The following is a 25109-nucleotide window of genomic DNA, read 5'->3' on the forward strand; positions in this document are numbered from 1 at the left end:
CTATATTCAGAGCTCTGCTGCCTTGGCTACAATCTTTCATCATTGCTGTTGTATGATTGGTGTTTAGCTACGGTATTTAGCATCTACAGCACCTCCGCTTTTAGGGTTGACGTAGACCCAAATGTTGCCTGGAGGTCCCCCGGTGTTGTTGCGGGAGCTGCTGCACTAGCTAACGCTGCACTAGTTAACGCTACATTAGCAAAACAAACGCTTTCTTTTGCAAAAGGTGCGAGGGGCTTCAAACATGTTCCCCTCCACTGGTTTCAACCAAGCACTAAATTCGATGTTTTCCAACCAAATACGATTTAACTTACACTTCCCCATATTTATTTGTAAGTAGATTCGAAGAGACATGAGTTTCTGACTGCCGCTAGCTGAAGCTGGGTTGCTAGGTTACTAATTGGGTGTTCTCCGATAAGGGGCCGGGGGAAACAAAGTTAGTGATTGCTGGTTCCATGTTGATTTATTTCAATACAAATTGTTGGGGGGAACTGAAAGGCTCTTACCGCACTGGTTACTTTGCAGCCCGGACATTTTCCCCAAAACACATTTTAGACGCGATCGCAACACGGAAGTACCTTTCAAATCCGATCATTTTTAAGACCTTCTAAATCATATTTAAGACCTTTCTTATTTTTTTGGTCATATTTAAGACCTTTTTAAGGCCTTAAATTCAGATTATCAAATTTAAGACTTTTTAAGACCCTGCATAATGAATTGTGCTACTTTTAAAGCAAGCAACGATATTTTCAAATCTGTAATCAAAAAGCTCCTCAAAAACGCTATCAAAGCAGTTCCTGCAGTTGCTACGTTAGTTCAAACAGTAACAACGGACTATTTTTCTTAGCAGATGCATGTGAATTTAAATCAATACAACTATTTTTTAAATCAATAAAATCATTTTCTAAATCCCTAAAAGCATTTCAATTAATATTGGGAGTCATATCGCTACTTTGTTGAGAATGTGGCCATGTAATAAGCGGGATGTGCAGCTACTTGGTCATCATAAATAACACCTTGCCGATCTAGATCCCTCCGCTTCGCGTCGGGCTCCTGATCAGCCTGTCGGTGTTCTTTTCCCCATAATGACCGTGTCGCTGCACATTATCCCTTACATATGATTATATAGAGTCATTATTCATTTGTTTTAAAGCAGGAGGCGCAAACGCTTGCCTCGGGGAGGGAGAAAAAGAGCCACAGCGGAGAGAATAAACAGAAGGGCAACCACGGCAACCATGCACGGGAAGTCTTCTTCGCTGCTTTTGTGGCAGACTACAGCGCCACTTACAGGCCTGGCATATGTACTACAGCGTCTCCAGCGCTTTCCAGCGGCAATGGCCGGCCGTGGCCCAACCTCTCATTCCCCTGATTGGTGGAGAATTGACCACTAAGCGGAGCACCACTTTTGTGACGTAGAAAATTATAAAAATCTGGATCAGTCTGTATCAGATCCGTTGCAGCCCCGTTTTTAGAGATTTGGGTATAGAGGAAAAGAGAGAGGGTTATATTTTCTGACACTTGGTGAGTTCCCTGACACACCGGGGACACATGTTCATGTATAAAACACGTACAAGAGTGCATTTTACTATAGGCAGCTATACTGGTGTATTACTGTGTGTGTGTGTGTGTGTGTGTGTGTGTGTGTGTGTGTGTGTGTGTGTGTGTGTGTGTGTGTGTGTGTGTGTGTGTGTGTGTGTGCATGTGTGTGTATTTGCGTGTGCGTTTGTGTGTGTGCGTATTTGCGTGTGCGTGTATACCATAGACAGCAAAGACGTCTTTGATCTCCTTCTCTATGACCTTCAGAGCCACTTCGATCCCGTAGGTCTGAGCCATGGCGTGGACCTGATTGGAGTAGAGTCTGTTGATGTCCAAGATCTGGAGAGAGAAATATAAAAGTATGATTTAAAAAAATATGTGCTATGTCGTAATAATATTTATTGAGCTGGTAACCCAACCCTTAAAGTCTTTAATTAGTAAGTCACTGCATTTGTGTTATTATCCAAATGAACAAATATCTACCAAGGTATACATGATTCACATCACGACTCAACAGAATTGTTTCCCCAAATTTTCCCAATATTATTTGAATAGATTTCTCTCCAGTTTAAGTAAAAGCTCTCTCTCTCTGATTTAAGAATAGGTGAACACTAATGTTTTGCCAGCATAATGTCTCAAAGTTTGTTATTTGTTCATCTTTGTAAGACAGGTGAGTTTTGATCTCTCCATGCACTCCCATCACAAGGTACATCTTTTTGGATGTTAGCAAAGCTTCTAGTATTTTTTAGAACATCGGGTAGTGGAGCAGTACTTATTAGATCAGTACTAAAACAGATAAATGATCCTGACACATTTTTTTTTTGTTTTTTCCTAACAAAACTTCTCTATCTTTAACCTATCTGTTCTACAGGTGCAAAAGGGAACATCTGGATAAATCGTATTTACTAAATTAAAAGATCTTTAGAAAAGAGACATTAAATGTATATCTTGTTTGGATTTACGATTAGTTCAAACCTGGTTAGAGATGTGTTGAATTTAAATACATTTTATTACAGATCACCAACCTAACTGTAGATCTATAATACTCTCTTAAAATGAACATTTTAACTGATAAAAACGTAATGGGAGAAATCTGAAATCTGTGTAGGTACCTGTGAATCCTGTCAGGAAATGTTAAGAGGCCTTGTCATAAATGGATTAAGTCCTGTAAAGTGCCAATTCTAATTTTAAGTTAAGTTTTGTCCAAAAAACTTAAAAGCAATTTCAATTGAAATAAACTTTTTTCCAACTTTGACTTTAAATAGCGAAAATCACAAACTGTTATCTGCAATCAAAAAAAGCAAATAAAGCCATCTTATGAGATCATTTCATATACATACAGATGGAGCACTGAATTTCGGACTCCAGCTTACAGCTTCCTGCCTACCACCAGCCAAAGACCAGTATAGAGGAATGTTAAGCCCTCCCACTATTTTCCAAGAGGGCGTTGCCAGATGTTCAATTTCAGGTTTTAACCAGGAGATGGCGCTTCATTCACAAATACAGAAAGACAAGTTTCATAGACTTTCAGTTGTGTTTTGAAGAGCATTTTAACACATCAATATTTTAGATCAACTAAAGTATATCTAATCTTGTAATTCAATAATATATAGTCTTTATATATTAAATAATCATAATTATAATGTAAATGTTTACATTACACTTCTTTATTTGTTATGCTCATACTTTAACCTTTACAATCGTTTGCTTTAATATGCAGTATATTTTTGTGTTTGCTTCCTCCTGCTCCCTTTCGGACACATACTGTATGATTTATTATTATTATTAATATGAAGATATTATTAAGATAAGATAAGATGTTACTTTATTGATTGAACATTTTAGTTTAGAATGTGCTGTCCCACGGTAATTCAGAAGGCTCACAGGTCACATTCCGACCATTATTTAAAAACAATAGGTGCTTTCACACCTTCTACAGTTTGATTTGTATTGAGGGAGCTCTGTCAGTTTTCGAATTACCCATTTGCTTTCGGGGAGCCCTATTTTTCAGAGCACATCCTGCTACTAAATATGTCACACGCACGCTCTGTTGACTGGCGCAGCAGCGCGGATGCGATCAATTGCTATAAAAACACTCTAATTCTACTAATACAGACGGTGTCACTTTGCCGGCGGATGTGGCCGTTGTTGAAGCCTCTTCAGGCTCCACATCGGCAGGCCTCTCCCTCGGTGTGGAGCTGTCAAACTCGACCCTAACGCCGCTTACAGCCGGCCAACTAAAAGTTGTTTTCCGTTCACGTTGTCATTTTTAGACTCCTTCGCTTCTTTGCTTGTGAATCCAAAAGCTGTGACGCTTGGCTGTTTTCGTTTTGCCATATTTTTTTATTACACAGCCAGAGTTAAAAAAATATCAATATGAACATTTCAAATACCGCGCCGGCATCACCGCCATAACCATAGCAACGTAAGTAAGAATGCAGCGCCGCCACGTACAGATGGCAACACCCAGACATATTCACAAATATAAAACAAATATTCAGAAACTGTAATGAACAATAACTATTATTTATTTCAAGAACTGTTATTTACAGAAACTCAACATTTCTAATCTGTGTGACACAAATATGGTCGACTGTTTTGGGCTCCCCCTATTTATCTCAAAGTCAGCCTTTCAGGGGAGCTCCCTCCCTCTTCGGGGGAGCCAAGCTCCTCCTAGCTCCCCCCCATTTCGAACAGTGTCTGTGGCTGAATGGCCAGCGATTAGGTGCGGCGCATTTGTCATAGGTGATCAGAACTAACTGCCTGCCGTCAGATTTCATTTAAAAAACAGATCTGATTTTAAGACTATTTCTGCGCTCATAAAGAATGATAAGAATAAGAATAATGCGTATTGAACTGGTTTAATTAATTAGTGAGTTTATTTAATACTAGAACCGCCAATCGGGTCAATTTGTGTGATGTGTGTTGTGTGTGTGCAATGTAACTTTTTTTCAATAAAATATTAAAGTCTCCCAGTCCCTGACTTTTCCTGAAAGTGTGTTATGTAGCACCCTATGTTGTTAAAAATTGCATTCTAATAGCGGGATTTGACAGGTTTAGGTGGGCCTATACAAAAACCTCTGGCGGTTCTAGTGTTAAGGTAATTAGGTACAGTAGAAGCCCTTTTTTTATCAGTAACGAATTTAGCAGTTGAACATAAAAGTCAACTAACTGAGGGTCACTTGCAATGACAGTGTTGTGTCTAACTGTAAGCTTGTCACTCAGAGTAACCTACCGTTAATTTAGCTGCTGGAGAAGAAAGATCAAGGGGGAGGGGGGGAGAGAGCTGTGGTTGATGGGCCATTAGTTGTGTAAATACACAGCTGAGAGCTGCCGTTTCATTCAGACTGTTTAAAAAACTGTAACAACGGACTATTTTTCTTCGCGGATGCATGTCAATTTAAATCAATACATACAACTATTTTTTAAATCAATACATACAACTATTTTTTAAATCAATAAAAACATTTTCTAAATCCATAAAAGCATTTCAATTAATATTGGGAGTCATGTCGTTACTTTGTTGAGAATTTGGCCGTGTAATAAGCGGGATAATTTGCAGCGACTTGTTCCTTATGGGGAAAATAACACCCGTCATGTGTGTGTAGTAGAGGTGTGTGTGGTTAAAAACTTTTATGAAGTGAAGGAATTTCCTTCTATAAAACAGCTGTGGGCAGCAGTGAGTGTCACGGACATGAATTCATAGATCAAGGCAGACTGGTGCACACACTCTCCTGTCCTGCCAGGCGACACGCCCGTTCTAAGCCGTGTCCCTCACTCCTCACATCCCAAGCATCCCCACAAGTGTATTATGTTGTTACATCGTTTCAGATGTTATGTTTCAGTTGTGCTCTGTCTATGTTCAGTGATGCAAACTTGTCACCTTTCGGCGAAATTCGCCGTTTTGAATCCAAAATAAGTCGTTTGTGTGATTCATGTAGATCTGCAATACAAATATTTTTGGGGTATGGGGGGGCTGGGACCCGGAGTAATCTGCGGCCGTGAGCTGTTATGTGCCATCATGACACGCATGGTGTTCTTTTTTTATATATTATAATGAAGTACGAGCTGTGTGCACGAGTCTTCCTGCCTGTCTGCTCTGCTCATGGATGTATAATAAGGCTCTGCTGCTCCGAGATGATGGTCTAGCTTCAGCAGCTACATTACCTACGGGTGCGTTCGTTAATATTAACTGTGCGTCCGGAGTCACTGTGGCACAGACTGGACCGCTGGTGAACAGCTGTTAGAACGGGCTGTTCAGGTGTTCAGAGCAGAGCTCCCTGTCGGAGCGGCAGACCGTGATGTGAACTGAAAAGTTTTTCTGTGGCAATATTATTTAAGGAATCGTTGAGCTAGCTAGCTAGCATACATTGTCACTATCTGCTAACGTTAGCTTTAGCCTTCTATTTCTAATAGTTTTTTTCATAGGCTATAAACAGAGGTGGTATAAGTATATATATTGTACTTGAGTAAAAGTAGAAGTACTCAGATCTTGTACTTGAGTAAAAGTAATAGTCCCAGAGTGTAGGAATACTCTGTTACAGTAAAAGTCCTGCATTCAAAATGTTCCTCAAGTAAAAGTAAAAAAGTATTCTCATCAGAATATAGTGAAAGTAGCGACAGTAAAAGTATAGTCAGTTTGCAGATTGGTCCATTTCAGAATAATAAATATGATATGTTTTATAATGATTGATCATGAAAGTGTTCTCAAAGCTGCTAAAGGTGCAGCTAGTTTGAATGACTTTGTATACTGCAGGGTAGCTTGTGGATTTACTCCAGGTGGAACTAAAGTCTGATTTAACACTTGATTATATTTCACTTAATTAATCCAGATCTGTGAAGTAACTAAAGGTATTAAATACATGTAGTGGAGTCAAAGTACACCATGTACCTCTGAACTGTAGTGGAGTAGAAGAACAAAGTAGCAAAACATTGAAATACTTAAATAAAGTACAAGTATCTCAAAATTGTGCCAAAGTATAGTACTTGTTGAGTTTATGAACTTAGTTACTTTACACCATGTGGCTATAAAGATAAAAAGACTTAAGCCTTGCACAGAGGCCTGAAAATACATTTTCAAAATGCTCAACATTGCTGCCAAAATTATAAACTGACTGCTCCACAATTTGAAATAAATGCTTTTATATATTTCTATTATGTGACTCTTTGGCGTTTCTGTTATTATTAACACTGCTGCTTTAGCTGTTCTGACTGCTAAAATCCTCTGTCATTCCGTGGGGTGGGGGAGCCGGGGGCTCGGATCCTTGTCACCTTTTTCATACCTGATGAGTTTGCATCCCTGTATGTTAAAAAGCCTCAGTCACCTTAATTCATGTAATAAAAACATCTCAGGTCAGTAACACTCAAAGCTAAATGTGCAATACCATGTTCAGCTATGTTACTATTTATAATGTTATTGTTGTTACATCAGAAGATGTACATATTGAAATGATTTCTTAACTTACAGTAGGCTATTTTTTACAATGTGTGTTGGAAAGATTTATTAAATTACAATGAATATTGTCATTTTTGAAGGCTTTTAGAGAAGGGGGAACTATAAGCCTGAATTACATACAATTTTATACCTAAAAACATAAAAGCCACAATAAATAAGTCACAATTATTGTAGTTATTTTTACCTCCCGTATTGCTTTCAACCCACCAGCTTTTATGGTGTTGTTACGTCACTAACTGTAAGCTTGTCACATACAGTCTATGGTCACTCAGAGTAACCTACTGTTAATTTAGCTGCTGGAGAAGAAAGATCAGGGGGGGAGGGGGGGAGAGAGCTGTGGTTGATGGGCCATTAGTTGTGTAAATACACAGCTGAGAGCTGCCGTTTCATTCAGACTGTTTAAAAAACTGTAACAACGGACTATTTTTCTTAGCGGATGCATGTGAATTTAAATCAATACATACAACTATTTTTTAAATCAATAAAAACATTTTCTAAATCCATAAAAGCATTTCAATTAATATTGGGAGTCATGTCGTTACTTTGTTGAGAATGTGGCCATGTAATAAGCGGGATAATTTGCAGCGACTTGTTCTTTATGGGGAAAATAACACCCTTCATACAGATGAGGATCCCTCCGCTACACTTTGGGATCCTGATCGACCGACGAAACTCCATTAAAATATACATATTTTTGGTGAATTACTGAGTTTAGGCACGTTAATAACGTTTTAATGAAGTTGAATACAGTATATTCATATGTGTCAGTGATTTCATGTCAATTCGGCGAACATAAACATAAATGATCGTGGTGAAGATGATGATTAAATTAGGATTAAAAATCGAGAGCCGGGCTGCATTTCCTCCCGTTCATTTTTTTCGAATAACAAAATTATTTTGTTAAATAACAACATGTTGATGTTTTGTAAATGATTACATGTCTCTTATTTAGCACAGAGTATGATATCCGTGACATATGGATCTTAACAAAGTTCCGCTGTACATCCAGCGTACTGTATCTGACTTTATTTCACATGAGCTCCAGTGTGGAACCCCACTGCACCTCCTGGTGGATCAATGATGCAGCTGGCTTCATTATAAATACATTTATCTATCACGGGGGCGGTCTCAAGTCAAGCTGGAGTTTTCCCTTGAGCGAGGGCAGATCACGTAACAATCACGGCCCTCGCGTTTCAAACTGCCCGAAATGAATCGCTCCATCTGTACAAGACATTTCAGTAAGATATTGTCTTCTACAGGCCAATCTCACCCATATCCCATCAAGTTATTCATCAAGTGACTCAATAAGTTAACTCTGTGCTTCATCATTATTTACACATTAGTGATAAGGTGAATCAACATGGATGAAAGAGCTGCAAAGTGCCAGAAATAAGTGAACTCAGACTGATCGTATAATGTGCTAATGTGTTTTTGCTTTCATGTTACAAAGGAGAAGTGTAAACGTCCTACGTACATCGCTGTGCTTGAACAGCTCGTGCATGTTGATGCCTTCCGTGTTGAAGAGCGTCTCTTTCTCTCCCGTCTTCGTGGTGACTTCACTAAGCAGGCAGCGCGTCAGGCCTTTGGTTTCCATGATGACAGCGTTCTGAGCCAGTGTTGACAGGACTGAAGTCAGGTCAAAGTGCACCTTGCTCACCGGCAGCACCAGGTCCACCTGTGAACGAGGGGCAGAAGGGTTTAAAACAATAACCCTTTAAAGAGCTGTTGATATTTTTAACACACACATGGAGTTACATTACAGATACATTTGGTCCTCAGAAGAAGCATTTACACTGCAGATAGTTATTCACAACTGTCAAATGACCCTCTAATAAAGGGGCCCTCTCAGCAAATGTACAACTGCATACTCGATAAGGAGATTTGAATATGTCCTGCAAAGCACAGGAAGCTATGTGCTAATGCTGCTTCAGCTGCCTGCCAGTTTGCTTTAAAATCAGCACATCTACTGACATGATCATCTACGCAGGTATAAACAAACAATACATTACGCAATGAATATATCTTTTTTTATTAGAGGCCTACTGTAAGTTTTTTTCAACTATCTGTAAATCAATGAACTAAACTCAATACAAGTTAATAATAGGGTTGCCAGAAACTGACCATGATCAAAATCGATTATTCGGCAGCCCTGGCGAATAATCATCGATTATTCGACCGACCGACCAAGAGCATTTTTCAGCAAAAATATTTTACAAAATGTCACTGACATGGCTGAATGCAGTTTCAAAAACCTATAAACCACACTACAGGAAAGATGAAACTGCAAAAAGCACAATAGGCCCATTTACTGAACTGAAAGACAGGTAGCCCACTGAATTTCTTTTTCTGAACCACACACGTTTCATGTTAGCTTGAATACGGACATTAAATGTAACCAAAATCACACAGAACTCACTTATAAGAGTGTGTTAAAGAGAAATAGCAATAGAATCTGAGAAAGACAACACCGTGTCGCAATTTGCACTTTTCTAATCTACATTTTCTTGCAGTTTGAACTGTGGGAACCATAAAGGGTCATAGCACAACATTTCTACTAAGGCCTCTTTACAAACCCTGGGTCAGCCGTATATTTTTGACACGTTGCTGGAGACGCCAGCCATGCAGCGCCAATAAACAGCATCATAAAGTGGTTATATATTTAAAGAATGGCTGTTTTATGATGATTTATGACTATATTGACAGCAATTGGTAAGCAGGCATGGTTTGAAAAGGATTTGATAAACCTTTATTACATGGCATTCATTTGCTTGCATTACAAATTACATCTAGGGAAGTATTACATTTTCTGATTGGTCAGTTTAAACATTCAGCGACCTGTTTTTCTTTTAATAGCCGACTGTTGCTAAGGAGGAGGCTCTGATCAATAGACCTTGTTTAGTCATATCAATCTGCAGAAAGAAGACCGGTCGATTAAAAGTCAGCAGTGGCCAAAAAAAAAAACACACATTTGGATTCATGATGGCTAAACTGTCCCCAGAAAACAGAAGAAAAAGAGAAGCAATGAGGTTAGAAGACAGAGCGCTGCACGACAGAGAATCCACAGAAGTCAACACCAACTTTAACTAACTGGCAGTGTTTAAAGAATGTTTAATGAAAAAAAATAATAATTCCACTTGGACGGTTATGGCCCGTCCACACGGCAGCGTGCGTTGCTTCAACGGAGACGCTTCCCATTCACTTTGAATGGGGTGATGTCACGCTTTGCCGAACTGCATTGTGGTTCCGTTGCTTTGCCTCCGTTGCTCGCGCTGAAAGTTGAGAAAAGTTCAACCTTTCAAGCGTCGACGGAAGTGCAAGCTCTAGCCGATTAAACCGTGTGCTTGTGTGTCCAGGGCGGGAGATTAATAACCACTTTCACACCAAGTACTTTGCCTTACTTAGTTCCCAGCACTTAGTTCCCCCATGGAACTAAAGAGCAGATCGCATTCACACCGGAATAAGTCCCTGAGGGAAGATTAAGCAAATGAAGCCGCTGACGTCACTTCTTCTTCTGCTTTGGGTTTACTGGCAGGCCGCAAACAACTTCAGGCGTATACTGCCACCCGAAATCCCTGCCCGGAAGTCCCCAGAGTTGGGGACTGGCTAGAAGCTGCTGGGACTGAAGCACCTTCTACTGAAGCCTTCCGAGTAAATCGCCAGAACGCCGACACCTCCTCATCACTCCACTGTTCCCATGTTTTTTTTTGTGTTGCCATAAGTCAGTCTCTCTCCGTTGGTGCGTGGGGCTAGTGCTAATAATGCTAATGCCAGCAAATACAATGGCGGCTTCACAAAACTTTTTAGAGTTTTACGGGGCTTGGTTTGCAATTCGCCCAGCCAATCAGAAATGTGAACTTTTTTCTCCCCAGGAAAGTACCTGCTCTCCAGCAGCAGGGCTCAACGCTAACTTTTAAAAGTGGTTTCCAGGCCGGAAACCAGGCATCAGCTTTTGGTTGCCAAAACTGAAAATACGGTTGCCATTTTTAGTCACCTTATATTTTAAATAATTAAGATACTATACAGTTATACATCAACTTAATAATGAAAATGTGACACAAAAGAATGTTCAAATGCTTTAGAATAAGTAATTAACACAATTATTTGAAACTAAAGTGGTAGTAAACTTGTCTACCCTCAATTGCTGGTAAACTAAATACCAGTAGTGCAGCTGTTATCATGTTCTTCACAGATCCCTCACAAATGAATTGAGCAAGTCACTAGTTTCTTGGTCATCTGTTGTCTCCCTTTCAAATGTGGTTTTTCTTGACCTTGACCCCCACCATAGATCCACTGGCCCTTCAGCATTGAAGTCTTCGATTGTGGTTCTGTCATTGGCCAGACTAATACATTTCTAATTTTAAATAAATGGAAACCATTCAGTTAAGAATTAGATATTAATTTGTAATGCTGTAAATTACCTTTGATATGTCTAACTATATTTAAAATGTGTTACCTTTTTATAGAAGTGATTATACAGGACTGTCTCAGAAAATTAGAATATTGTGATAAAGTTCTTTATTTTCTGTAATGCAATTAAAAAAACAAAAATGTCATACATTCTGGATTCATTACAAATCAACTGAAATATTGCAAGCCTTTTATTATTTTAATATTGCTGATTATGGCATACAGCTTAAGAAAACTCAAATATCCTATCTCTAAATATTAGAATATCATGAAAAAGTATACTAGTAGGGTGTTCAACGAATCACTTGAATCGTCTAATTAACTCGAAACACCTGCAAGGGTTTCCTAAGCCTTGAAAAACACTCAGCTTGGTTCAGTAAACTAAATCACAAGTATGGGGAAGACTGCTGATCTGACTGCTGTCCAGAGGACCGTCATTGACACCCTCCATCAGGAGGGTAAGACACAAAAAGAAATTTCTCAAAGAGCAAGCTGTTCACAGAGTGCAGTTTCAAAGCACATCCACAAAAAGTCTGTTGGAAGGGGGAAATGTGGCAGGAAACGCTGCACAACCAAGAGAGATGACCGCAGCCTTAACAGCATTGTGAAGAAGAGTCGCTTCCAGAATTTGGGGGAGCTTCAAAGACAGTGGACTGAAGCTGGAGTCCAGGTATCAAAAGTCACTGTTCACAGACGTGTCCGGGAAATGGGCTACAATAGCCGTATTCCCATGGTCAAGCCACTTCTGAACTCAAGACAACGGAAGAGGCGTCTGACTTGGGCTAAGGAAAAGAAGCACTGGACAGTTGCACAGTGGTCCAAAGTCCTCTTTTCAGACGAAAGCAAGTTTTGTATTTCATTTGGAAGTCAAGGCGCCAGAGTCTGGAGAAAGGCTGGAGAGGAGCAAAATCCAAGTTGCTTGAAATCCAGTGTGAAGTTCCCACAGTCAGCGATGGTTTGGGGAGCCATGTCAGCTGCTGGTGTTGGTCCACTGTGTTTCATCAAGCCCAGAGTAAATGCAGCTGTGTACCAAGAGATTTTAGAGCACTACATGCTTCCGTCTGCTGAAAAGCTCTATGGAGATGAGGAATTCATTTTCCAGCATGATCTGGCACCTGCCCACAGTGCCAAAACCACCAGTAACTGGTGTACTGACCATGGCATTACTGTCCTCGATTGGCCTGCAAATTCCCCTGACCTGAACCCCATAGAGAATATGTGGGGTATTGTGAAGAAGAAGCTGAAAGACACCAGACCCAACAATGCTAATGAGCTAAAGGCCGCTATTGAAGCATCCTGGGCATCCATAACACCTCAGCAATGCCACAGGCTGATTGCCTCCATGCCAGGCCGCATTGATGCAGTAATCCGTGCAAAAGGATTCCCAACCAAGTACTGAGTGCATTAATGGACATTTTCAAATGTTTGATTGTGTTTTGCTGTTATAAATCTTTTTTTTTTACTTGGTCTGAGGAACTATTCTAATTTTTTGAGATAGGATTTTTGAGTTTTCTTAAGCTGTATGCCATAATCAGCAATATTAAAATAATAAAAGGCTTGCAATATTTCAGTTGATTTGTAATGAATCCAGAATGTATGACATTTTTGTTTTTTTAATTGCATTACAGAAAATAAAGAACTTTATCACAATATTCTAATTTTCTGAGACAGTCCTGTATTTGTATGCCAATATTTTTATATGGTAAAGTTTTGTTTTGCACTTTTATTTTGGTAGTAATAAGATCGGGAGTCTTATTTTGAAGGAACTTTTACCGGAAGTGAATGGACAACATTCAATTCACCTTGCAAAAATGGTTGCCAATGGCAACATGGCAACCGTTACTGTTGAGCCCTGCTAGCAGGGACTGAAAAGGGGGAAAAGTTCTCATGAACTAAGTTCTCTTTTTGGTGTGAAGGCAAAATCCCAGGAACTATCGGAACTGAAAGGGAAAAGTACGGGGATAAGTACTCCGGTGTGAAAGTGCCTAATGTGATTGGTTTTTGGTCGCACGCCAGATACGACCACCGGCAAGCTTCAACGCACGCTGACGTGTGGACGTACCTTTACGAGGCACAAAAACTTGATCAGTGCCGCCGTCATTTTGAGAAAGTGAGCTGTCTCTTCGCTGAAGGAATTTCTAGTAGTGTCAAGTGATGTAATTGGGACCACATTTTTTCCCTCAATTTATATTAGAAAAGAGACGTCTGTGAACGAGCACATTTTTATCTACAACCCAGTATGACGCTTGAATAGCCTTTATTTATATCACGAGGTCCTAAAAGTTTTAAAATGCACAAAAAAACTAATCTAGTTATATTCAAATCAATATATTCATGCTTGAATCAATATTATGTTAGTAAGTAGCTGTGTAATAAGTGTCACTAAGTGGCCGTGACACAACATATTTTACCTTACCAATATATTATGTGAAGAGTTGAGAAATTATGCAACATTTTGAATCTTACATTAGCGGCTGGGCTACCAATCAGTGGGTTAGTGGTTCAATCATACCCCCTTCATTCAACATGTCCAAGTGTCCTTGTGCAAGATACTTAGCCAACTTTAGGGCATGTTCACAGTTCTGAAGTGTATGTAAGTCACTTTAGATAAATTACTTAAAAATAAATAGTAATGTTAACAGAACTTGTATGAGTTCAGAGAACAATCTATATGCTGCTTTGGCTACACAAACTAATAAAACATCTCAATGCTAAAGAGCAGCCATGTCAAATCTTCTGAATCAGCTGTGCGATGGACTCACCTCACACCACAGCTCGCTCTCAGCATCGTAGCTGTATCTCTCGATGGCCGGGTTGGACTGCAGAACAGAGTTAATCCTCATCAGATCCAAGGGGTCCTCTTCTTCCTCTTCAAGTTGTTTTGATATTTTTTTCTTCCTCCTCTCTGATGTCACTCTACCAGATTCGGGCTGGGACTCCTCCGACTCACCTTCTGCCTCCTCCTCCTCCCCCTCCTCCTGCTGCTCCTCCTCCTGCTCCTCGTCCTGGTCCTCTTTATCCTCCTCGCCTTTGTCCTCTTCCTCACTCTCATAGTCCACCTGTGGAGGAAAACACACAGATGTTAATGGTGATACAACAGTAGGTAATGCATTGGTTTTTAATATGCACAGGGTTAGGCCTGTCACGATAATTAATTTTGTTGGACGATACATTTTCCTGGAAATTATTGCGATAAACGATAATATTGTAAGACCATTTTAGATCACTGACATAATGATTATATATAATAATAACTCAAGTACATCCTTTCAAACATAACTTTGTATTGAAAATTCAACATTGCAAATTAAATGTGAAATAATATTAAAATATATAAATGATATATAATAAATGAAATTATAATAAATTAATTAAATCACACACAACCAAAACAATAAATGAAATAGTTGATGTCTTTGTGCATCATTTCACCGACTTTGGTGTTTTTTGGTGGTGTTGTTTGATTGCACTGGTGAATTGTTTGTCTAATTGTTTGTCTAGCTGCTGCAGCTGCAGTCAAGCCACCCGGCATGGCGTTCCGTGGCAGCTGCGCTGGTTTAGAGAAGCTGACTCGCCAACACGCCATCAAGCTCTCTCCACCTGTCGGTGTGTCGGTGGAGGAGTGTGGTCTGGCTGTGGGGGCTGTGGTGGGATATGGCAGAGTTAAATCTGCCTCCCGCATGAACAGTGCACTGGTTATTTTTTTAGACTGCAAGGAGAAAACTAACCAGCTGGTGGAGAGCGGGCTAGTGATTAAAGGGACGCTGTTACCCGTGCTACCCCTTGTCACTCCAGCTAAAAAATCATCTCTAATGTACCCCCGTTTCTGAGAAACGAGTTGTTGGAGAGAGAGAGCTGGCTCGACACGGGCAGCTTGCGTCTCCCATTAAGTTGATCCCCCTGGGCTGTAAATCCCCGCACCTCAAGCACGTTGTGTCTTTTAGGAGACAGGTGCTTATGGTCCTGAAGAATGATGAAGGGGAACTTAATCTGGCTCTCAAGTTTAAAATTGATGATTTTGTGTATACTGTCCATGTTACGTCTGACATTTTGAGATGTTATGGTTGTGGAGCGGCAGGACACCTGATCAGCGCGTGCCCGGAGAGGGCGGGTGATGCGCCCGTGGTGTCCGCGCTCGCAGCCGGCCCGACGGTTCCCGCGGCGGAGCCGCTACCGGTTGCCTTGTCCACGGCCGGGCCGCCGGTGCTGGGGTCCGCGCCGCCAGTGCTGGGGTCCGCGCCCGCGACGGAGCCGCTGCAGGTCCTTTTTGTCCACGGCCGGGCCGCCGGTGCTGGGGTCTGCGCCCGCTGCGGAGCCGCTGCCGGTTGCTTTGCCCACGGCCGAGCCCCCGCCGGAAACGCTGGTGGTGGAACCGCAGGTCAGTCGGTCCGTGGCAGAGCCAACGGTTTCACGCGTAGAAAGCACACAGGCAGCCGGTACACACAGTATCACACAGAAAGCAGATAGTGAGCACACTGCAGCCAGAGTGGCTGAGTCTGTTCTAGAGGATGTGGTAATGGATGAGGATTTGCTAAGGTTACCTGTTAAAAGGAAAAACGAACAAGTGAGCAAAGGAAGTGTGGCTCAAAAAGGGAAGGTGTCAAAGAAGGAGTCGCTGTGTTCCTCCTCTCAGCCAGAGGGAGTCTCAGAGGACTCAGAGGACAGTGACAGTGAGTCATTCTTTGACATCGTTGAGGTAGCAAAGGGAGAGGAGTACTCTTTCCAGAGGATCAGATCCTTTCTGGCGGAAACTAAGGGGTGGAGGGGGGTGAAATTAGATGATTTTTTTACTGATTTGCAGATCTTTCACAATTCTGCCAGTGTTCTCATGCGGCGCAAAGAAGCCTTAGGGGAACCTTTCTTCAGCGGCCCAGAGAAGGCTCGGTTAAAGAAGATACTTCAGAGGATTAGAGAGGAAACTGCAAAGAAAGATGAATAAGTACATCTTGGTTTTATTTATTTATTTTGCTTCAGCCAAGGTTTTTGATTTTGACTGGAGGAGGGAATGGGGGGGGGAGGGCTTCTTCAGCCATAAGCGCAGCAATAGTGGAGGGGTTGCCATTCTCTTTGCGAGGGGCTTTACACCCTTCTCCTGTACGGTCGATGAGGTCATCCCAGGACACTTGCTCAAAAGAAATGCTGAATTTGAAAAAGTTAAAATATGTTTTATAAATATTTATGCTCCCATTGCGGGCGCAGAGAGGCTTTTGTTTTTTGAGAAACTGAAACACACTCTTAGCACCTGTGATAGTGAGGAGTATCTGTTCCTGGGGGGGGACTTCAACTGCACAGAGAACCCTGTGCTGGATAGGAACCACCAGGAACCGCATGCTGCCTCGAAAAGTGCCTTAATAAGATTAACAGAAAGCTTTGAGCTGTGTGATGTTTGGAGGCACTTCCACCCGGGCCAGCGGCAGTACACGTGGGTGCACTCTAGGGATAACCTGTTGTCTCTAGCTAGGCTGGATCGTGTCTATGTTTTTAATCATCACATTAATGTAAGCAGAAGCTGCTCCATCAGTCCAGTGGGAATCTCTGACCATTCCCTCGTACAAGTCTCAGTTTGTATTAATCATGTTAAGTGTAATAGTGCGTATTGGCACTTTAATGCTTCTCTGTTGGCCGACAACCTTTTTAAATATGTTTTTAAATTATTTTGGGAAAACTACCGTTTATCTAAGAGTGAGTACAATTCTCTTCAGCAGTGGTGGGATGTAGGCAAAGTGAAGAGCAAGCAGCTTTGCCTACAGTACACTTTCAATGTCACAAAGGACATGGCTAGATCTCTGGGAGCTCTGGAGAGAGAAGTGGTGGATCTGCAGGGATTGGCAGACTCCACAGGAGAGCGAGAACATGTTGAAGTTTTCAAAAGTAAAAACTCAGCTCTGTCTGACCTGCTGGGGTTTTCTGCTCAGGGTGCTCTGGTCAGATCCCGGTTTCAGAACATCGTGAAAATGGATGCTCCCTCTCACTTTTTCTTTGGTCTAGAGCGTAAGAATGGTCCGAGGAGGCTGATGCACTCCCTGCGATCCAATGCTGGGCAGCTGCTTCAGGAGTCCGCCGGCATTCCTCAGTGTGCTGTGGAGTTCTACAAAGAGCTCTACAGAACAGAGTTCCAGGCCGAGCCAGAGGTGGCGCAGTTGTTCTATGAGGGCCTTCCTAACGTCCCTGAGGAGGACCATGCTGGGCTGGAGGCGGAGCTCTCTGCCCAGGAGCTGCAGGAGGCCCTGCAAAGCATGCAGAGTGGGAAGGCTCCTGGCATAGACGGCCTGCCTGCAGACTTCTATAAGGCTCTCTGGCAGGTTATAGGTGACGACCTGCTGAGTGTGCTCAGAGACAGTCTAAGTAACGGGAGGTTGCCTCTGAGTTGCAGGAGAGCTGTTCTCACTCTCCTCCCTAAGAAAGGAGACCTGCAGGAGATTAAGAACTGGCGTCCTGTGTCTCTACTCTGTACCGACTACAAGCTGCTTTCCAAAGTGTTAGCGACGAGGCTGAGAAAAGTGATGGAGCATGTCATTCACGTAGACCAGACATACTGTGTACCCAGCAGGTTGATAAATGACAACGTGACTCTAATTCGAGATGTTTTGGACCTCTCCGGTTCATTGGGCTGTGAGGTTGGTCTGATTTCTCTAGACCAAGAAAAGGCTTTTGACCGAGTTGAACACCAGTACTTGTGGCAGACGCTGGAAGCTTTTGGGTTCAGCTCTGGTCTCATAGCCAAGATCCAGGTCTTGTACAGGGACATTAAGAGTGTACTGAAGATAAACTGTAGTTTGTGTGCTCCTTTTGAAGCTCAGAAAGGAGTCCGACAGGGCTGCTCTTTGTCGGGGATGCTCTACTCCCTGGCCATAGAGCCCTTTTTACACCGGTTAAGGTCAAAGTTACAGGGTTTCTCTTTTCCTGGCTGTAGGGATGTTTTTAAATTGTCTGCGTATGCGGATGACATAATGGTCTTTGTTAAAAAACAAGATGACATCAATGTTTTAACTGAAACTGTGAGCAATTTTTGTAAAATCTCATCTGATGGAGTCAACTGGGGGAAAAGTGAGGCCTTAGCAGTAGGAGAGGGCAGTATTGACAGCTTGTTGTTACCTGGGGGCCTTGGTTGGAAAAGGGCAGGGGTAAAGTACCTGGGTATTTATCTTGGTGAGGACACGTTTTGTCTGAAAAACTAGGACGGGCTTATAGAGAAAGTGGAAGGCCGGTTAAAGAAGTGGAAGTGGATCCTTCCCAAACTTTATTTTAAAGGGCGTATCCTTATTTTAAACAACCTTGTTTCCTCCGTGCTGGCTAGCCGGCTGGCATGCACCGACCCACCCGTAAACCTGCTGTCCAGGGAGCAGGCTCTCATGGTGGACTTCTTCTGGGACCGCATGCACTGGGTCCCTCAGAGCGTCCTGTTCCTGCCAAAGGAGGAGGGGGGACATGGCCTGGTTCACCTGGCAAGCAGAGGGGCTGCTTTCAGGCTCCGGCCTTATTGGAACGCTGTGGTGGGCTGGGTCTGGCTGAGTCTGGCTGAGTCGCTGTTCCTAATGGACCTAAAAGGATTACGCCTGAACAATCTCTCGGGTTTCTATGGAGGTCTCTTCAAGGTGTGGGGACTACTCAAAAAAGAGAGACCAGAGTGCTGTGGCTCACTGTTCTGGCTCCTCGGAGAGCCGGTGGTCTGTGGATCTTGGTTTGTGTGTGGAGTATGGCCTTCTCTACAACAGAGACTCTGTGAGGAGAGGATCCTCACGCTGGGCCAGGTGGTGGAGGTGTGTGGCCCCCGTCTGGATAACGCTGCAGGCCTGGCCTCACTTCTGAGCCTCAGGTCAGTCCGGGTGGTCAGCCTCCTGCTGCAGAGCTGGAAATAGCAGCTCAGCCAATCAGAGCTGGCGCTGATCGCTGCTCACTGTAACGGACTGAAGTCTCCAAATGACAATGACTCTTTTCCAGAGATGCAATGTTTTCCTGACCTCAGTTGTGAGGGTTTTTTGTTAAAGTTGGACAATGTTACTGATTTTAAGTTTAGCACCATGTCCAACAAAACATTGTATTATTTGGTGACAAAGGTCCTGAATCAGAGCAGACTCCAGGAGTGAGTGGACACCCGGTGGAGAGTTATTTCAGTTATCAACTCTACAGTGTCTGACGCCTGTCCTTTCTATGTACAGAGGGAAACCATTTTTCATTGTTTTACGGAATGTGGTCGACTCCTTTGTCTTTTTCAGTTACTCACTCAGATGTTGATTTTGTTAAATGTGTTTTTTTCTAAGACAATGTTCATTTTGGGTTGTAGGTACAGTCAGAAGCAAAAGTGCAAAAGTCAGCTTTTGAATTTTTTGTTGGGGCAGGCTAAAATGGCCATTTACCTCAGCAGGAGGAATAAAGTTGCGGAATCATTGGACACCGATGCAGTTTCGATTTTCAAGCGGATGGTTAAAGCAAGACTGAAAGCGGAATTTATCCAGGTGTATCCCTTGAGATCATTGATCTCTTTTTCAAGGGAGACCTGCTCAAGTAGACATGTTTGCATTGTCGGGCAAATGCATCTTTGATTGTAAGCTGTCGGGAAGGTGGGGGCTCTCCATCTCCAGCTGCCATGTTTGCTACCAGCTGGGAAAACGGAATGGGGTGGTTGTGTTTTAGGTGTAGTTTAAAAGGGGTGGTATTGCCTGCTTTTGTCGCTACCTTTTTTAAACAAATGCGACACACCGCCCGGCTCATTGAAGTCCGTAGATTCGCCTTTTTGATTTGGCTTGAATCCAAAATACTGCCACACCGGAGAATCGAGATGAGTAGTTCTGTAACCAATTCAATTTCACTTTAAATTCCCCGCTAGTAAGTGACACGTTGTCTCCCGCTTGTTGCTATATTATTAATTTGGCTGCTACGCTGCTGCACGTGCACGCGGATTGTCCTGACCTGGCTGTGTGTCAGCCCCGCCCCTCACAGCGCGCGTGGCCGGCAGCCACAGCGCGCCTGGCAGCCACAGCGCGCCTGGCAGCCACAGCGCGCCTGGCAGCCACAGCGCGCCTGGCAGCCACAGCGCGCCTGGCAGCCACAGCGCGCCTGGCAGCCACAGCGCGCCTGGCAGCCACAGCGCGCCTGGCAGCCACAGCGCGCCTGGCAGCCACAGCGCTCAATGCTGGTCACATCCTTATGTAAACGGCAATTTATCGAGCTCAGAAAAGTTATCGAGTCGATATTTATTTATCGTACGATAAGTCAATGTATCGATTATTGCTACAGGCCTGCACCCCTTCTCCCAAATGAAGATAGTGAAGTCGAAATAGCGTTCCCAATTAACTGATGAACATTTGGAGGCCTGCCTGAGACTAGCCATCAGCAGTTACGGTACATCTACACTACAGGCATCAAAAAATCTTGAAGCTGGGCGTGTCTGAAGCTTGGCGATTTCTCGCGCCCAAAGCGACCAACAGCCAATCAGGAATCTCCCGCCCGCCCCCGGCATACAAAGCGAAAAAAAAGCCCTCTTCTTCTCCACTATTGCCAAAATGGATGCCGGTTTTGTAGGAAGGGTAGCGTTGGTTTCTGCAATGTCTCGCAGGAGGCCACGTATTGTGCGTCGCTGTTGGGTACATCCGATACTCAGAAAACGTCTGCAACGGGGGGAATACCACGTTCTTGTCCAAGAGCTCCGCCTGGATGGTGTACTGTTTCAGCAGTACTTCAGGATGAGCAAAGACGTGTTCAACGAGTTGCTCGGGAAAGTGGGTCCACTGATTGCAAAGGCAGACACCCGTATGCGTTTGTCAATCCGACCCGCCGAGCGACTCGCCATCTGCCTACGGTACGTTTTGTGTATTTCTACTTCTTTAATATGACTCTGTATATAAAGAGAGAGAATGCATGCAATGGATGAATTATGAATGAAGTCTGTGATTTAGTTCAGATGAATGACATTAATTAAGATAGCTAGGTAAACACAGTATTGTGTGTGTGTGTGTGTGTGTGTGTGTGTGTGTGTGTGTGTGTGTGTGTGTGTGTGTGTGTGTGTGTGTGTGTGTGTGACATTTTTTTTTTTTAATCATGTATATTACTTTTTTCTCAGGTACCTGGCAACCGGTGACTCGTACAGGACCATAGCATTCAGCTATCGGGTCGGGCATGCAACAGTGGCTGTCATCGTGAAGGAGGTTGCGAGTGCCATCTGGACCGCGCTGGTTGAGGAGACCATGCCAGTACCACAGACGGAGGACTGGAGAGCCATCGCTGCTGGGTTCCAGGAGCGCTGGAACTTTCCGAATTGCGTTGGTGCCATTGATGGGAAGCACGTGGTGATCCAGGCTCCGGCAAATTCTGGGTCCCTCTACTTCAACTACAAGTCCTCCCACTCCTTGGTACTGCTGGCTGTCGTGGATGCCCAGTACCTCTTCACGGTAGTGGATGTCGGAGGTTTTGGAAGGAGCAGCGACGGTGGGAGCCTGCGAAATTCCGCTTTTGGAGAGGGCCTCCGAGATGGCAGTCTGCAGCTACCAGCTGACAGCGTCATCCCAGGAGCAGAGCGGCTGGGCCTTCTTCCCCATGTGTTTGTTGGGGATGAGGCTTTTCCGCTGCTGGACAACCTGCTGCGTCCATTCCCTGGACGTCAGCTCACGCGTGAAAGGAGGCTGTTCAATTACCGCCTCAGCCGGGCCAGGTTGGTTGTTGAATGTGCGTTTGGCGTCCTTGCATCACAGTGGAGAATGTTCCGGCGTGTCATCAACACCAGCCCGGAGGTAACAGAGTTGTGTGTGAAGGCCACCTGTGTGTTGCACAACTTCCTCCGCAGGAAGACAATAGGAAAGCCATCACGCACACCTGTCGTCCCTGTAGTCGCAGAGTCGAGTGATGACGCTCCAACCCTGCGCGATGCACCTAGGATGGGCTCAAACAACGCCACACGCCGATCCATCCAACTGCGGGAGACCTTCTGCTCCTATTTGAATGAGGAGGGTGTAGTGTCATGGCAGCATAAAGTTGTGTAGGGTCACCATGGCTCCTCCAAACCAAAAGCTCTTTTAAGAGCTACCCATTTTCTTTAAAGAGCAAATATTCCAAATGAGCCATTTTAAAATCAAACATTCCTAATAAACATGTTTCTTGAATTGATATTATTATATTATGAGATGACTAACAACCTTTTTCTTTCAGCCCTGTTTTTACTGATAAACCACTCATAATTTCAATAGGTTTTCACAAGAAAAATTACAGAAGAAAGCACATATATATATATATACATATATATACCGACATACATGAAGCTTCTGGTATGTTGCAACTGACAAACCACATGAACAAGTGAAGAAACAGTATAGTCATAACATACTTTAATGTTTTATTTGGTAATGTTGTGAGTGAAGTGTGTGTGATGAGTGTAAAAAAATGTAATGTGGATCAGTATGTGTGAAAAAAATTTTTAATTATAAATTGTCCTGATCCACCTCAAAAATTAGCTGGTGTATCCCGAGGCGGACTCTTGCCCTCTGTCCCCTTGTCATCAGCCTCATGGTGGGCAAGAGGCTCTTAAAGAACTGCAAGTCCTCGTCCTCCTCCACCACTGGTGGGGTTGGCTGGGCAATTGCTGGGTAATTGCTGACAGCAGACAGCAGACTTCGTTCAAACGAGGACATCTCCCTCTCCCTCCCCCGTTTTTTGCCCCGGACCTCAGCATTCTCCTCCTGGCTGGCTGCTGCTGGCTGACTGGTGGGCTGACTGGTGGACTGGCTGGTGGACTGGCTGGTGGACTGGCTGGTGGACTGGCTGGCTGGCTCACTCTCTACCTGGCTCTCTTCCTCTTCCACCAGGGTGGATGGAGGCAGGGTCTGCCGGGGGACATTGCTGGACGTCGCACGGTCTATGATGAATGGGGTTAAAAACCCCATCACTGCCATGAAACGCCAGGGTTTGTACCACCCTGCAGACCCTGCCCCGCTTCTTTTTGCCTCCTTCTCCATATTCTTCTCCTTGCGGAACCTGTCCCTCAGAGTCTTCCATCTCTTTTTGCACACATCCTCTAATAAAATGAAATAAAATAATAAAGTTAATAAATAAGTTAATTTCTTGAATTTACTAAATTATTCCTCCAATAATGAATGCTATTTTTATGCTACATGCTGGCTAAATATACTGTCTATGCTTGATAGCTGTGCATGTATTATACGTTATGTTATATATTTTGCTTATACTTATTATATTATATATATATTATATATATTATTATTTTATTATTATATTAATATATATTATATGTTATGCTACATTACTAGCTGTCCATTCAATGTTAAAAAGAAGTAAACTGGATATAAACTCCCCAAAGAGTTGAAAACCTACCAGTTTCACCAACTGTCTCTGCCACCTCCCGCCATGCCTGGTTCCTCCGGTTTAGGTCCCGGTATGTGAACAGAGTACAGTCATACAGTACTGGGACACTTGCCACGGCAATGATTAATTTATCCTCCATTTTATGACATATGGAAAATAGTCAAGACCTGCGGTATCAGCATACACGCGGTTTGATTGGCTTGCGCTTGTACTGGCGGGAATTGCATAAACGGGATTTGATTGGCTGATGCCAAGCATCAAGCCTCAAAAGTTGAACAATGTTCAACTTTTGATGCCGATAGATGCTCGTGATGCTTGCAAAGCCATGCCATGCTCCCCACAATGCAGTTCGGCGAAGATTCAAAATCTCCTACGTCACCCCATTCAAGTGAATGGGCGAAGCGTTGAAAGCATTTTTTGATGCCTGTAGTGTAGATGTACCGTTACAGTCCTGATTATGCAACATTGACGGACTCCATTCAGTGCAAGTAATCAGAATATGGTAAGGACCCACCTAAATATATTGAATTGTGTTTTGTTTTGCAGCATTATATCAGGACCATGGAGAGAGGTTTCTTACCCTGCTTGTTTTTATGTGTTTGTTAACAGGGAAATGAAGGGACAGTCAGCAAGAGAAGGAGAGGGAGAGAATGTTAACATCCCTATTGGACCTGTGTATATATCCAGGGGGGCACATAACTGGTACGCAGGTACGCATGTGCGGCACAAATCTGAATTGCGTAACGTCACTTGTGTCACTACGTGCCTTTGCGTACCTCAAAACAAAAACACATATTGTGTCTACACGGGTTTCTTGTCAACGCTCAATGGAGTAAACTATTAGACATGTCAAAAAAACCAATGACATTAAGCAGCTACGTTGCCGTTTCGCTCCCTGCAAAAAATCTTCGGACTCTCTATGACTGATTGAACTGGAGCTGGGCGAGCCGCGCTGGACATAACCGACGGACCTGCGAAGCTTTACAGGAGGCAGAAGCTTAGATCACTGGACGACAGATTTGTTCACCGTGTGCACAGACAGGGTTAACGTCAGTATGAACAACAGAATTGTGTCAAAACTCCGCGAACTGGCTGCAGTGGGAGACTCCCCTGTGCACATTCTGTGCCCCGCGCACACACTGGAGAACTGCGCAAAGCAGCTGATCACAACGTTCACGCTCTGTGGTCAAGCTGCTGCAGTTTTATTTAAAACAAAGTGGAGTAAAACACACAGTTGCAAACTTACTCAGGGTGTTAATTAGGCATGGGCGGTATAATTTTTTTCAGACCGTCATACCTTGCTGACATCATACCGTGGTATACGGTATATGACGGTATCAGTCCCAATTTAAGGGGTAATTTCTCCCCAAAAAATGTGTTTACTCACTATATCAACAGC

General features: G+C 43.2%; 3 protein-coding genes across 3 annotated transcripts in view; 1 reads left to right on the forward strand and 2 right to left on the reverse strand.

Annotated features, from left to right (window-relative positions):
- Nucleotides 1-25109, reverse strand: part of polr1a (RNA polymerase I subunit A) — a 148422-nt gene that overhangs the window by 16283 nt on the left and 107030 nt on the right. Inside the window, exons 33-35 of the mRNA XM_079670210.1 lie at nucleotides 14161-14457; nucleotides 8466-8666; nucleotides 1758-1875 (exon numbers count right to left, since the gene is read on the reverse strand). Of these exons, the coding sequence (XP_079526336.1) occupies nucleotides 1758-1875; nucleotides 8466-8666; nucleotides 14161-14457 (616 nt within the window). The remainder of the gene's footprint in view (nucleotides 1-1757; nucleotides 1876-8465; nucleotides 8667-14160; nucleotides 14458-25109) is intronic.
- Nucleotides 20827-22574, forward strand: LOC307032331 (uncharacterized protein). Its single transcript, XM_079670218.1, has 2 exons — nucleotides 20827-21197; nucleotides 21459-22574. Exons 1-2 carry the CDS (start codon nucleotides 20902-20904, stop codon nucleotides 22372-22374), a joined length of 1212 nt encoding a protein of 403 aa, XP_079526344.1. The 5' UTR covers nucleotides 20827-20901; the 3' UTR covers nucleotides 22375-22574.
- On the reverse strand, nucleotides 22712-23849 carry LOC307032333 (uncharacterized protein; the record flags this gene model as incomplete). Its single annotated transcript, XM_079670220.1, has 2 exons — nucleotides 22712-23402; nucleotides 23720-23849. The coding sequence occupies 2 exons, from the start codon at nucleotides 23847-23849 to the stop codon at nucleotides 22810-22812; spliced, it is 723 nt and encodes a 240-aa protein (XP_079526346.1). The 3' UTR covers nucleotides 22712-22809.

The sequence above is a fragment of the Notothenia rossii genome, assembly GCF_949606895.1.
Source record: "Notothenia rossii genome assembly, chromosome: 3".
NCBI classification, from domain to species: Eukaryota; Metazoa; Chordata; class Actinopteri; order Perciformes; family Nototheniidae; genus Notothenia; species Notothenia rossii.

Excerpts from the sequence above, each read along its gene's own strand:
- LOC307032331 (XM_079670218.1), top strand. The coding sequence starts at position 20,902 with ATGGATGCCGGTTTTGTAGGAAGGGTAGCGTTGGTTTCTGCAATGTCT. Across the intron at positions 21,198-21,458 it reads CGACTCGCCATCTGCCTACG|GTACCTGGCAACCGGTGACT; the intron begins GTACGTTTTGTG and ends CTTTTTTCTCAG.